The sequence below is a fragment of the Sphaerodactylus townsendi genome, linkage group LG08 (assembly GCF_021028975.2).
Source record: "Sphaerodactylus townsendi isolate TG3544 linkage group LG08, MPM_Stown_v2.3, whole genome shotgun sequence".
Taxonomy (NCBI): Eukaryota; Metazoa; Chordata; class Lepidosauria; order Squamata; family Sphaerodactylidae; genus Sphaerodactylus; species Sphaerodactylus townsendi.
In genome coordinates, this window is record NC_059432.1 from 91,409,158 (window position 1) to 91,424,147 (window position 14,990).

General features: G+C 46.3%; 1 protein-coding gene across 5 annotated transcripts in view; it reads left to right on the forward strand.

The window, feature by feature from the left end:
• The window catches only part of SCHIP1 (schwannomin interacting protein 1), a 489,092-nt gene that overhangs the window by 358,218 nt on the left and 115,884 nt on the right, over positions 1-14,990 (forward strand). For 3 of the 5 annotated variants that reach the window (XM_048505148.1, XM_048505149.1, XM_048505150.1), the window contains one exon: positions 13,969-14,658. In XM_048505148.1, coding sequence (XP_048361105.1) covers positions 13,969-14,658 — 690 coding nt within the window. Of the gene's footprint in view, positions 1-13,507; positions 13,653-13,705; positions 13,830-13,968; positions 14,659-14,990 lie in introns of those variants that run through there. The other 2 variants (XM_048505151.1, XM_048505152.1) reach the window with 2 other exon arrangements.

A 14,990-nucleotide genomic window follows, 5' to 3' on the forward strand; every position in this document is an offset into this window, starting at 1 on the left:
CCCAGGAATGCCCTGCCCCTGGAATGCCTGGCCACACCCCCGTCGTGCCCTGCCCAGCCCCATTGGCGCTATGCCACAGTTTGAATCCCACCACCATGGGAACCTGTTACTAAAATTTTTGGATCCCACCACTGGGTTTAAACTTCCTCTCCTCTCCCTGTGGAGCACTGATCTCAGTCACATGACAATGCCCAATATGGTCTCAAGCTTAAGAATGCTAGGTCTTTCTTGGTGTCATGGCCCAGTGAGGCTCAGCTGACCCTAGGGATTCAGAGGACTCTTTAGATGAAGAGTCAGATGGTGGCATGGAGCTCTGCCATCTGCAGGCAGCAATGGAGCCACAGGAGGAGGCAGACCCTTATGGGGTCAAACCCAGGGCCGGAATTAGAAATCAGTACAGCCCCTGAGCCACAACCAAGGACCTGCTCAGAAGCCAACATGGTGTAGTGGTTAAGAGCAGGCAGATTCTAATCTGGAGCACCGTGTTTGATTCCCCACTCCTCCACCTGAGTGACAGAGGCTTATCTGGTGAATCGAATTACCCACTGCAAGCTGTTCCCCGCCCTCACCCTGCTCTGGTGCAAAAAGTTGTACCAGAAGTGCTCTTGCTTTCCCCACGACAAGCGAGAAGCATGCTCAGGGCAAGAGGAAGTGCTTCAGGACAAGAAATCTTGCCCCAATGAACCTTCTCTCTTGGCGCACTGCAAATCACTCTTTGATGCTGTGTACAGTCTGCATGTGTGAGCATGACTCCTAGCCACTGGCAGCAGCTGAGAGGTGGAAAGGGTTACCAGATTCAGGTTGGGAAACTCCTGGAGATTTGCGGGTGGAGCCTGAGGAGGACAGGGAGCTCAGTGGGTACAGTGCCAGAGTCCATCCTGCCAAGCAGCCATTTTTTTCAGGGGAACTGATTTCTGTAGTTTGAACCTGTAATTCTGGAGGATTCCTAAGTCCCATGTGGAGGCTGGCATTCCTAGCTCAACTTTCTCCCAGCCATGGTGAGGGAATGATGGCATCAACTTCAGGTTTTTCTCAGACCTGGTCAGCGATAGCTGGGTTTAGTCCTCAACTGGGAACTCTGGCAGGGGGATCCAGTCCCCAACTGGGAACTCTGGCACCGGCAACTTTTTATTCTCTGCGTTACCACAGCAGCTTGCCAGAGCAGCTAAGTACTAGCCAGCTTTCTGCTGTATTTGATTACCACCACTAGGCTGTGGCTCAGTGGTGGAACACCAGCTTTTCATGCAGAAGGTCTTACATCTCCAGTTAAAAGTAGTAGGTGATCTAAAAGACCTGTACCAGAGGCCCCAGAGAGCCACTGAGAGTCACAGTGGACAGTACTGACTTGAGCAGACCAATAAAAGGCAGTTCCATGAGTGCACCGAATCAACAACAGAAACAGCTATAAGGTAGACATTTCTTCTCCTAAATCTGTGAAATGACTTTCTTATCCTATTTAGTTTATATCACTTTTTATCCATAAATTCAAAGATATTCTACCGCATTGACCAATTACTTATTTAAGATTGTGGAAAGGAAAGGATAGCCACCGTAATTCTAAAATATATTGTCTGGCTGCTAAACTGTGGAACTGAAAAGTCCTCCTGACATACAGAGGGACCTGCCTTTGTTAACAGAGATTCTTTCATGAGGCTTTTAATGGTGGAGTGGAAGCTATATGATGTCACCATCAAGTGGTAACAGTAATCCTAAACACAGCCAGAGAACAGAAAGACTATTTTGCTCACAGCTCTTGCAGAACAAAAATGCTATTGGAAAAAATTAAGGGGAGTTGGGAGGAGGGGATTATTTGAGTCCTCTTTTCAAGACAGTCTCATTATCCAAAGTTCTGGAGAGCACCATTTATGTAGTATTGCACTTCAAATATAGTCACTGATTCTGAACATTTTGTAAAATGCAATCTGTGTCTGAGTATTGGTACTTTGGTTTTATTATGCTGATGTGCTGGAAACTCTACAGATACAGACCTGCAATTATTTAAAGGCATCAAGCACTATCTCTGTAACGGCAAGACATTTTTACCTAGAAATTGATTCATCCATTCACGGTATTCCATTATTATTATTTTTCTCAATCTGGTGCCACTTTGAATAGCACATTAAGTTACAAAACTATTTTCATCATTGAAGCCTTTTTTAAAAAAAGACTCTGTCTCAGTCACCCACCCAGCTATTGTACTTCATGCTTGTACTGAAACATGATCGCTTGTGTCCCGCATAGCCAACAACAGAAAGGGCCATTTATTAGATCATTTTTAAACACTTTTATAACTTACTGTTTGAATTTGACTTGAAAACAACCAGCAGCAATAGTTCAACTTTGGGTCCATTCACCCATCCATGAAGGAATGATTGCATGAGCAGACCCCAGCCCATGGTAAGTCACTGATATAGAGTTGGATGAGAATATACAACCCCCTGCTCAATGAAGGATCAGCCTAGACGCAGTGGTGGAAACCTGTGGCACTCCAGATGTCCATGAACATCTGGAGTGCCATAGGTTCACCACCGTAGCCCTAGAGCAGTGGTTGCGAACCTTTGGCACTCCAGATGTTATGGACTACAATTCCCATCAGCCCCTTCCAGCACGGCCAATTCCAGGGGCTGATGGGAATTGTAGTCCATAACATCTGGAGTGCCAAAGGTTCACCACCACGGCCCTAGAGCATCCCTGGCAAGTGTTTGTCCAGCTGTTGTTTAAATACATCACCACCTCCCTATACAGCTCACCACCTCCCTATAAGAGCTCACCACCTCCCTATACAGCCAGTTCTACCACTAAACAATCTTTACTGTACATGTTTTTCCTAGTATGCAGTCGATACCTACCTTCTGTAATTGGAAACAAATGTCGCATTTGATTGGGACCTGCCATGGGAGAGGGTGGAGTTCTCATATGCCGAAGAATGAGGTGACACAGCCTTGAAAAAGGAGAATTAAAACAAAAAAACCTTCAGACAGCAGGGGTTGGATTTCAGCTTTGGTAGTTGTTGTGCATAGAAAATTCCATGCGTATAAAAGTGAGTCAGCAGGGAGAGACGTCTGTTGTCAGGGTGTTTTTAACCTAGGGGCGGATTCCAAAATGTTTACCTCTACCTTAAGCCTGCAGTGGCATTTTCCAAAGTTCAGTTTTTAGATACGCCCATTGATTCCTTTATTTTCTTTTATTTTCTCTTTGCAAGAGGGGTTTCTCTTGGTGGAGAAATCAATGTATCCTTTTGTAACATCAGCCCCAGAAGCCGTTTTATTTTACACACCAAATGGTGGTGCTGTAGCTGGAGGATAGGAAGGTTTGAAAGACCCTGCGTGCCTCCGAGAATCTGGAGAATGAAGTTCTGAAAAATCGACAGAATCTCCCTTTTAGCCCCACCTATCTTCACAGTTCTCTTTGATCAAAATGGAATCGATTAGAAACAAATTCTTAACAAGACAAAAAGAAAATGATTGTTGAATTTCTGGCAGAAATTGGGTAAAGAGGAACTGAAAGAAATTTTTTTTTTGCAACTCTGTCTGAAATGATAAAACTTACTTTGCCACCTCGACATTCTACTGCCTCATCAATCAGGCATTACTGGGAAAAATGCAGTTTGAATGTTTGGTTAATTGCATTGTGTTTCCGAACTACGCCTTTGTAATACTTGGCTGGAAAATTAAGGAACATCTCAAAATAATGAGCAATTCCATGACTGTAATGAAATGAAAGCTCTGCTCAATTTCCCCTCATTGCCCACTGTGCAAAGACTCATATCTTCTACAACATCTTATTTATAAATCACCAAATTTTCAAATGTCAGAAAGTTTGCTATTGGGCATGTGTGTGTGCAGATAACACACAGGACAGAATGATTCACTAAAATCACAAAACAGTGCAATTCTAAATAGGGTTACACCCTTCTAAGTCCATAGACTTCCCTGTCCCATGTTCCTTAGCGTAACTCTGCTCGGGATTGCAATGAGAGAATCTTACAGATGAATAGTGCAATCTTAGAATCATAGAGTTGGAAGAGACCCCGAGGCCATCAAGTCCAACCCCCTGCAATGCAGGAACACACAATCAAAGCACTCCTGACAGATGGCTATCTAGCCTCTCTTTAAAAACCTCCAAAAAGGAGACACCACCTAACACCAAGGTAGTGAATTCCACTGTCGAACAGCCCTTACTGTCAGGAAGTTTTTCCTGATGTTTAGGTGGCATCTCTTTTCCTTCACCTTGAACCCATTACTCCTGGTCCTAGTCTCTGGAGCGGCAGAAAACAAGCTCACTCCCTTACCAACATGACATCCCTTCAGATATCTAAACATGGCTATCATGTCACCTCTTAACCCTCTGTTCACCAAGGTAAACATACCCAGCTCCCTAAGTCTGTCCTAGTAGGGCATGGATTCCAGATCTTTTATCATTTTGGTTGCCCTCCTCTGGACCCAGAATAGAGAGGTACAATGAGGGTAGTTGCGTGCTGCCAGGTTAGCATAACCATGGCAAAACTGCACCACCTCCAAAGAGGCTTGCTCCACTGTGGATGTCAAGCCGAAAGTGATGTTGACTTCCATCCTGTGAAAATGTTCCATGCAGCTCAATGGGCTGAACTACTGATTTTGCTGGTGTACGTCTGTGCTGGCAAATGGGGGTGTTCCCAGGCTGGAAGGGGTCAGGTAGCTGGCTAAAACTGGCCTCACCCCCAGAAACACCCTCTTGGCACTGACACGGAACTGGTGCCCAGAACTGGTGCCCAGGCATTGTGCTGCCATGTGGCTCCCTGACACCAACATAAGTGCCTCTGCAATGGTTTATATGGATTTACACAGAAGTGGGTTCTCACAGGTTCCCGAGAGTAGGTTACTAATTATTTGCGTGTGTCCCAGAACTGGTGCCCAGGCATTGTGCTGCCATTTGGCTCCCTGACACCAACATAAGTGCCTCTGCAATGGTTTATATGGATTTACACAGAAGTGGGTTCTCACAGGTTCCCGAGAGTAGGTTACTAATTATTTGCGTGTGCCAAGAGGGGATTACTAATTGGTGATTTTGCCACATGATTTTTGCCTTAGTTACGCCCCTCCTCCACTCCTCAGCAGTAGCGCGCAGAACTTGAAGCAGTCTAGCAGGAGGTGCACCGGGGTGCGTGGCAGCCCGCGCCTGCGTGCATTCGTTTCCCGCCCAAGGACCGGCGCAGCGGCTGCGTCCTTGCCACAGCCCCGCCCAGCAATGCCCCGCCCCCGGAATGCCTGGCCATGCCCCCGTTGTGCCCCGCCCAGCCCCATTGGCGCTACGCCACTGCTTGAATCCCACCACCATGGGAACTTGTTACTAAAATTTTTGGATCCCACCACTGGATTTATACAAGTGACAGGGTCACACTGCATCTGAGTGGTTTCGCCGCCGCCGTCCCTCCCAGGTATGCACTGACATTGGTGAATATTTGCTGTTATTTCTGCCAGAAAGTAGGTGAGACAATGGTATTAGTATCTTATTTAATTTTTTTTTACTTTATTGCCTGTTTTGATACTAACAGTATTATAATTTAGCTCTGTGTACTAGGCACAGGAACCAGCTTTTTTATTTAAAAGCATGTGAGATGGCTGTTCAGAAGCAAACCAACATCTTTTGAACTACATGGCACCATGGCACCCAAGTGGGTTTCAGGAGCCCAGCAGAACACACTAATGGCCATTAATTACTGCGTATATTATAAACAGTTACGGAGGATCATGTAATTAGTGTAATATCCCCAAAATGATTTTAATCTGCATTTTCATTAAACCAATTGACTTTATTGGCCCATAAAAGAACATCCATTACAAGCTCAGAGGGCCTTCGCCCCGGCTAAATTGGATGTCCTTGTATGCCAAAACCAAGACAAATAGAAATAGCAGTAGAACTGCCAGGAACTCAGTCAGCCAATTTTTCAAACAGGCCTTTAGGCTGTTCCAGTTAGAGACCACTGAACATGCCATTCAGGTATCGAACTCTAAGTGCTGGCACGGTCTGACCCTCCCCAGTTAGTGTGTGAATACCAAAGGAAGGAAGCCAAAGGAAGATCCAACAGGGTATTTTCTTATTGGATGGGAGGGCAATCTGGCTGCAATATCTGTCACCTCATAAATCACCAGGGTTGATATGACTGATCTGGCTGGCTAGGCAGGGATCCCTTCCTCTCACATACTCCGTGTTCATCTCTCCCAAAGCTGTGCGCTCAGTGGAAGAGGACAACCATTCCAGGTAGGAGTACAGTTATCCCTTCCACATCATGACTTTTCCCATCGTAGTTTTGATATATTGTGGGTCGACATAAAAAATTAAAGGGGAATTATTTGAGAGTTTTGTGGAAACTGAAGATGATACAAAAAAGTTTAGAAACTCAGAAATGCACAAAAAGTCCCACTGAACTCAATGAGATTTACTTCTCAGTTAAGACTTCATCACTGGAATGTTTTATTTACTTACCGGTATATAAATTCCTTCTTTCTTCCATCACCAAAGTCAAGTCATCTTATAATTTCAAAAAGCTCTCCAGTGGTGTCCCATTCAGGCACTGACCAGACTCAGTCCTTCTCAGCTTCTGCAAAGTAGCTGGATCATGTGCCCTAGAAGGCAGGAGAGGATGTATTGGCAATTCTGTCTTCTTTAAAGAAGCCAGCATGGTGTAGTGGTTAAGAGCAGGTGCACTCTAATTTGGAGAACCAGGTTTGATTCCTCGCCCTGCCACTTGAGCTGTGGAGGCTTATCTGGGGAACCAGATTAGCTTGTGCACTCCAACACATGCCAACTGGGTGACCTTGGGCTAGTCACAGCTCTTCCGAGCTCTCTCAGTCCCACCTACCTCACACGGTGTTTGTTGTGAGGGGGGAAGGGAAAGGAGATTGCAAACCCCTTTGAGTCTCCTTGCAGGAGGAAAAGGGGGATATAAATCCAAACTCTTCTTCTAAAGTTCATTAGAAAAGTTAGACAACGCACTTCTGCCCTCATATCTCCCTGCTTTGTACAAGCCTCTTAGACACCATTAAAAAGCAAAATTATCCAGTTCTAGTTATCCATTCTTGGTCTAGAATCCAAAATTATGTGACTGTTGGTTTTTAAATGGACTTAACTTCACAGAAAGAACCATGATCTAGGTTATCTATTTTCTATCCCCATGATATTCAATAGAAAAGATGATCCTTTGTTCCTGTTTTTTTTTAATAAAAAGGCCATCTAAGGAACAGGAACATAAGAAAATCCCTGATGAATCAGTCCACATCTAGTAACCCATTTCCAAACACTGTATCAGCAAGAAAGCAACTAGCATTCAGAGATATTTTGTCTCTGGGCATGGAGGTGCCATTTAACAATAAGGGACAAAAATTGATGAACCTATCTTTCAGGAATGTCCTAATTCTTTGCAATGGGGGGGGGGGGGGGTGTCATTTAAGGAACCAGGAATCATAACATTTGGTATCAGTGAACTGAATTAATTAAATCTGATTAATTTACTTACAAGTACTAAGGAGAAAATGTGGATTCAAATTCAGAATAAATCTATACGCAGTCCAAGGTAGTCTTGTAAAAGTCTTTCTTTACTTTGGCTCGCAATAAACTCTCATGTCGCCAAGTGTGCACATCAGCATCGTAAACTTAGCAAGTTCGGATAGTTAACATACATCCTTTTATTTTTGTAAATGTTACCTTTGTGTTGTTGCTGTGGCTACAAGTGAATGAATTAAGCATACATTACAGAAAGGCTTCCGTTCTGCAAAAGCTCTATGAAGGCCGCACATTTGAGTTGTAAAGCAGGCTTCAATGAACCAAGATCCAATAAAACAGATTAGCTTTTTCACTGAGATATTTATAGGCTATTGGTAATTAGTTGCAATTTAAAAAGGAATGGGATAAATCACCAAGTTAGGGGAAACTCATAATTATGTAGACATACCTATATTTAACCCGCTGAGTGGGAGTTGCCTTTGTCAAAGAACTTGCATTTCCTGCGCCCAAACAACTAGCGAGTTTAGCAGAGTTAATACTCATTGTATACTGCCATTATTTACTTATTTAGATATTTATACCCAGCTATTTCTTTGCCATGGAAGTTTGCTGGGTGACCCTGGGCTGTTTATTCTCTGACAGCCTAACCTACAGTCACAGGATGGTTGTTGTGACGGAAAGATGGAGGAAGGGGAAACAAAGTTGAAAAGCCGATTTGGGTAGAAAAGCACGGTATAAAGACCTGCACAAAAACAAATTTGTGTAAATTAATTTGTTCTTGTTTTGTTGTGTGTGCATGTACTAATTAAGTTTATACATGTATGCATGACAGAAAGTGTACAAGCTGTAAAGACGACCATTGTCTTTTCAAACACTGACCTTCATTAAAGTTAATGGAAACTTTGTGATTAACTTCACAGGGGAACTCCAATATGAGACTGGAATCTCCAAATATTTTTTTAGTTCAGTTTTCCACAGCGACGTCAAAGAGATTCTGCCGTTGTGGCTGCAGCAGTGCTTATTTTTAAAAAGCCTGTTTTCTAAAAGTTGAATGATTTAATGTGATAATCAGTCCTGCTGTAACGTTTGGGGATACCCACAACTCTGGAGCTGAGGGTCCATCTGCCAGAAATATCAAGCAACCTTCCAGAGTCAGACTGGCCCTTTAACTTACTGGGCAAGTTCAATTTGGACGACTGTCCTGGAGGGTTGTCAGGAGGCAGGTGCGAGCTGATCCCAAGCGGCGCCAACAGCCACAGGGGTGGCTTAGCTCCTATTGGGCAAGCAGTGCCAGCAACAAGCATGACCACAGTCACTATTTGCTGCGCAAGAACTGACTTGCTCCTGCAGAGCTGCCAGGACCTCTGGAACTTGGCTTGCTCCTGGTTCCTGGTAGCCCTCCAAGGCTATGGGTCATTCCTGGTAAGTTAAACCATCAGTCCCAGTGGCATGGCAGCCCGACAGGGACAGACTCATATCTAACTAGCGGTGATGACTGCTAGTCTAAGACAAGCTTCTCAATTCAACTTGCTCTTGGGCTCAATTCAATCTGCTCTTTTAATGTCTCAATCCACTTCATGGTATATATTTAATTACACCCTCACCCCAAATTACAGGGCAGGCATGAGACTCCACAGGTATTTTGAAACATATAGCTAAAGTTAAAGCTGTCGCTATAAATCAAACCTAATACTGTACAAAGCAGAAGTCTTCTCTAATGGGCTGTCAGGAAGTATCACCTGTATTTATAGGATACGATGCACCATCTAGCCATAAATATTTATAGTCAATATTTTGATGGGATACATAATCAAGAAGAGAGAATCTGACAACCATTTCTGATTAAACTGGTGGATACGTTTCTGTTGGGAGATACTAATCCATACCTTTCAACTTTTCCCTTCATCTGATGAAGAAGTTGCTAAGGAGTACATAATTTGAACCTATTTTTGAAATGTATTTTTCCAAATGCACACACTTGGTCGGTTTGGGTTTTATTTTGTTTTGTATGCTTGGTACAAAATATATCGACTCTTTTAAAGCATGTATTCTAAGCAGCGTAATATTGAAGAAGCAAGATTTGTACGTCACAGAGATTGAAATGTAGGCAGTAAATGCCCACATATTCTCTCTCTCTCTCTCTCTCTCTCTCTCACACACACACACACACATACACAAATGCAATATAGTTTGAAGTTAGTGGTTTGATATAGTGCTTGCCATTACAGCCTATGAAAGTTGTGGTGTTTACATGCATGGTATCTTTTCATGACTACCTTGTATATTCATAGATATTTTTTTCCCTACCAGCTAGTGTCTGGCAGAGTTCAAAGTGCTGAGATTTAGCTGTATGATCCTGGCTCTTAAAAGCCTGCTCACCTGCTGGGATTTGCCTCTGAGTTATACAGCTGTTGTTGCGATCAACAAAGATGTTGTTGGCGCATCTTCTCTTGATTTATAAGACATTTGTATCTGTTGACCTTCTGGGCATGCTACTAAGCTAGTTTATTTCCTTGGGCTGTTTGGAAGGGGGGAAGAAACTGTTGGCTTCTGGGAACAGAACTTGCAGGGGGGGTCTTATTGTAATATGATTTTATATTATTTTACTGTTTCACTGTTATTTTGGAAAACGTAGACACAGTTTCTCACTATTGACCAGTTTTAAGAAGCACTTTATTATTATGAGTGCCGAGTTATTTGCTGGCATTTTTCGCATGCTAAGGATTGACTTTAAAAAGCTCTGGCAAAATGCCTAGAGCACTGGATAGGTGTGTTAAAAATTGATTTGTATAAATCAAAATAACCTTCAGAGGCCACTTTCCCCCCTCCTCCATTTTATCTTTGCACCGAGGAGGTACTTGTAAAGTGCAGAGGGCTTTCTCAGTTTTGCTAACATTTTTGTTTTAGGAAATGCAGAAATAATTTTATGTTGTAAATAAATCTAGGAAAACTCACAAATTAACTATCTCAACCCACTCGCTGACATAAATGGTTTTAAGCCATTGTGCTAAGTCAGTAGCTCTCAAGTACTAAAGTTCTTCCACTTAAGGGGAAACTACAGCCCAGTTTCCCCTGTCCCAACTCCATAGTGGTGCAGACAAAGCAGAGTTTCTTCTGACCACTTTGTTTTCTAGCTAATAAACCTTCTTTCCTCATAGAAGCCAAGGAGGGCTTCTTGCCAGCCACATCAGCCCCTTTGAGCTTCAGCTGCAAAATTCAAGCATATTCCTACACCAGATCTGCCCACCTATGAGAATTTGGAGACACCCAAGAAATCAGGCTCATCAACATGTAATTTATACACAGGAAAACTTAACCACCAATTATAAAAGTAGTCAAGAGGACAATGACATCATTCCTGTTTATGGAATGTATTACTTGATTTAAATAAAAGCCAGATTTTCTGACTTTATCCATGGGGTTAACAGCCAATTGTGGAATATGTTTGTATGACTAATCATAGCATTAATGCAACTTTTTGGAGTCTTCAGCACATGCGCTGTTGTAGTAATCCTTAACAACCACTCTGGAAGGCCAGTATGATTGCTCCAGTTTTGCGGGGGGGGGGGGGGGGTACAGTACTGAAGCATGCATAAGGACATATGAATCCCTAGTAGTCCATTGCAGTATTCTATCAGTACAAACCTGAACAGAGTTACACCCTTCTAAACACAAGCAAGGTACTGGGAAAGAGCTGACTGTTTAGGACTGCACTGTACGGCCACTGAGGCTTAAGTTTGTGTAAGCGTCATTTTTAAAAGGGTTTCTCTATACAGTGACCCTCTTTTCCTGCATTGGGTAACTTTAGACAGTTAAATCACCATTGTAGTGAGCAAGTCAAATAAGTAGCCAAGGGGAAGCTACATACTTGCTCCAAAATAAAGATCACCCTACAGAAAAGATAGTTGGTCCCAGCACAACACGGGGACGAGAGAACACAGGGAACAGTAGTAAAAGCAACTTCTTTTGTAGTAAATAGTAGTAAAGCAAGTAGTAAAAGCAAAAAGTATCTTCTGCAGAACAGCTAGAGGTGACTGCTCAATAGTCCACTGGTGTTACAAGGTTGGTGCAAATACACCAGCCAGGATACCAAAAAAGAAATTTGCCTGGAACCAGTTTGTTGTGGGTTTTCCTAGCTATGTGGTCATGGTCTGGTAGTTTTTGCTCCTAACTTTTCATCCACATCGACGGCTGGCATCTGTAGATGTATATCATGATAAGATGTGTTTCCATGACACAATGGGTGATTCTGCACAGGTCAAGTAAAATGGGTTGAGGCCAGTGGCGTAGCAATAAAGGGACAGGGGGCATCCTGCCTTGGGCGCACACCATTTGGGTCACGTGGGGGTGGAAATTGCTCCCCCACCCCTCCCCACCCGCAAGGCTCCGCTTGGAGCAGGCTGTTTGTTCAGCCGACTGAACTAAAGTAAGTGGGCGGGGGGTCAGCTCCGTGGGGGGGGGGGAAGGCCGGGCACCATTTCCCCCCTACGCCCAATTGAGGCCCTTTTGAAAAGTGTTCAGGGAGGGGGAGTTCCCACAGACCTTGCCTCCAAAATGCTAACCCATTTTAGTGGCCAGAACCCAAGTTCAATGAAAATGACCAATTTAGGTCGATTCCGCACAGTATAATTATACCTGGTTACATTCTGTATTTAAAAATCCGGGTCTATTTTATCCCGGTTTCTCCCTTTGTATGGGTGCCTTTTCTGTGAAGGAGTCAAGTTAAGAAGGAGAGGAAATACTCCAATTCCATTCACAGGAGCCCAGGAGTGGTTTTCCCACTGGGCTGATTCTCCATGCTGCCTTTTGCCTCCAGGATCCCAGCAGGCCCCTGCACTTGCCCTGCAAACAGTAGCAGAGGCAACAGACACAGGTTCCATGAACCCATTTTGCCTGTGCGGAATCGGAGATTTCTCTGATGAAGGGAAACCCATCTTTCAGTGAAATGCCTGTGCCAGCAGCTGACGTGGGCGAAACACTAGGGGCAAAAACCAGAGGTGGGATCCAGCAGGTTCTCACAGGTTCCCGAGAGTAGGTTACTAATTATTTGTCTGTGCCAAGAGGGGGTTACTAATTGGTGATTTTGCCATGTGATTTTTGCCTTAGTTACGCCCCTCCTCTCAGCACTACCGCGCAGAACTTGAAGCAGTCTAGCAGGAGGTGCACCGGTGTGCGTGGCAGCCTGCGCCTGTGTGCATTTGTATCCCGCCTGGACCGGCACAGCGCCTGCGTCCTTACCACAGCCCTGTCCAGGAATGCCCTGCCCCGGAATGCCCGGCCATGCCCCTGTTGTGCCCCAACCAGCCCCACTGGCGCTACACCACAGTTTGAATCCCACCACCATGGGAACCTGTTACCAAAATGTTTGGATCCCACCACTGGCAAAAACTACCAGACCTGCTCAGCCACACAGCTGGGAACTGTGGATTCAATCCCTAAAAGTCTTCAACAATACAGCCTGTTTGAACTCAGCCAACTCCTGCCCTGTTAAAGGCACGTTAGAAAAAACAACACAAGACTTCTGCGGCCCCTTAAGAGGCCCACCCACTTATTGCAGCACAGGCTTTTGCGAGCCAAGAGGGCACTTTGTCCGCAGCAAAAAGCCATTAAAAAGTAATAAACAGAAGCTCGCCTCTCCGAATGGCGGCTGTTTAGAGGGGAGAGCAGAAACACCGTGCACGTGGGGCCAAAGCACATTTTATCCTCTCCCCACCCCATCCCTTGTAAAAAGGTCCAGGACTGAGCCTGGCCTCCGCACGCGCGCCCCTACATCCGTGCCTGCATCCAGAAGGGAGAGGCTGAGGCGTCGCCTCGTGTGAAAGGCGAGTGGCGCTCATGGCACAGCGACCCTCCACGATGCAGCCGAGCTTCTTCCTCCAGCCGCCCACCCCCCTTTTCGCCGGGATCTCCCCGTCTGTACCGCAGGGGGCGGTGTGAGGCCGGCGTGTCCTCCTCGGCTGGCTTTCCCATTCCCGCCCCTTCTCCTGCGTTGCCGGCTGATCCTTCGGTCTTTGCAATTGGGCGAGGGAGCCGGGAAGTTTCCGGAGCCATTGCAAGGCAGGACTTATTGCTGTGGGGGGGGGGGGGACTCCCCTTCCCCCAGCTGCCGGCCTGAAGCCCCCGCTGTCACCCCCGGCAGACTTCAGGAAGCCGCGCCTGATCCGCCGGAGGTGGGCGCCTCCTCCTTTGCAAAAGTGCCGTGCCGGGGGGAAGGGAGGGTAGGCTTGGGAGGAAACTTTGTGCAAGTGGCGGAGAGGGAGTCCCTCCAAAGAGAGCGCCCCTCCCATCTCCATGCCCTCCCCCTCCCTCTCCCCCCTCCCTTGAAGGGTCTGGCAGCATCTGGAGAGGCAAGTCCGTGTCTGGCTCTTTCTGTGCCTGGCGGCGATGTTATTCCAGCGTGGAGGAGGAGGAGGAACCCTAGTCTTGGGGTTGGTCTCTCCAGTTGCACTGACTCTTTTCTCTCGTTTCCTTTTCTCCCCCCTCTAGGATGGCATGGATTTAGGCAGCGACCCCTGCAGCAGCCGCTCCAGCTCGGAGTCCAGTTCCAGCAAAGCCACCCCTTGCTCGGAATGCAAATCCTCCCCGTCGCCGACCAGCCTAGACTTGGCTGCCTTGGAGGACTCGGAAGAAGAGGAGGAGGAGGAGGAGGAGGAAGAAGAAGAGGAGGATTTCCAGGTGTACAAGAGGAAGGTGATTGATGTGTGGGAGGCAGAAGGGGACTATGCCCGCTGCTATGCCCAACTCCCCCCTGCCAAGAGGAGTTTAGCGCAGGAGCTGGAGGAGGTGAGGAGCCCCGGCCTCGCCGCCCCCACCATGCCGCCCCCAGCTCCCAATGGCAACCCCCCGGCTCACCACCACCACCACCCCCTGGATCTCCGGCACAATGCCAACGTGGTGCCCGTCGGCCGCAGGACTGGACACAGAGGGGGCAGGGACTCTAGCAGAGCCCCCCACCGCCAGAAAGCCCAGCCTGGGAGCGGTGTGGGCAAGCTAAGCAATGGGGGGCCGCTGGTGGCCTTTCAGCCTTGGGAGCATCCCACTGGAGGGACTGTTTTGAAAGAGCAGGAGCCTCAGGTGCCCACCATGGACTGGGAGGCGCTGGAGAAACACCTGGCAGGGCTGCAGTTCCAAGAGCAGGAGATCCGGAACCAGAGCCAGAAAAGCAACTACACCTCAGTAAGTTGGTTCTTTTATTCCCTTCGCCCCGTCGGGAATCTTTCAGGGGCTGCCTTTTTTTTTTTGAAAGCGGGGGGGGGGGGGGCACATGTGCTAAGGGAAGTGTCTCTTTTCAGTGGAATTATTAGGCAGGGCACAGCGTGAGTCACTTCCTTCCTTGGAGGAGTATTTTTTTCCCCTTTCCATAGAAGGTAATGTGCTGATGGGCAGCTGCTGTTAGCCTTAGGCTGGGATGGTTGGGCATCTCTTTCGCCCTCCCCGAAAGATGTCAGTGTTGATGCTGCCAGAGAAGGGCATTGTCTGCATGTTTGCCAGAGAATATAGCTTCCCTT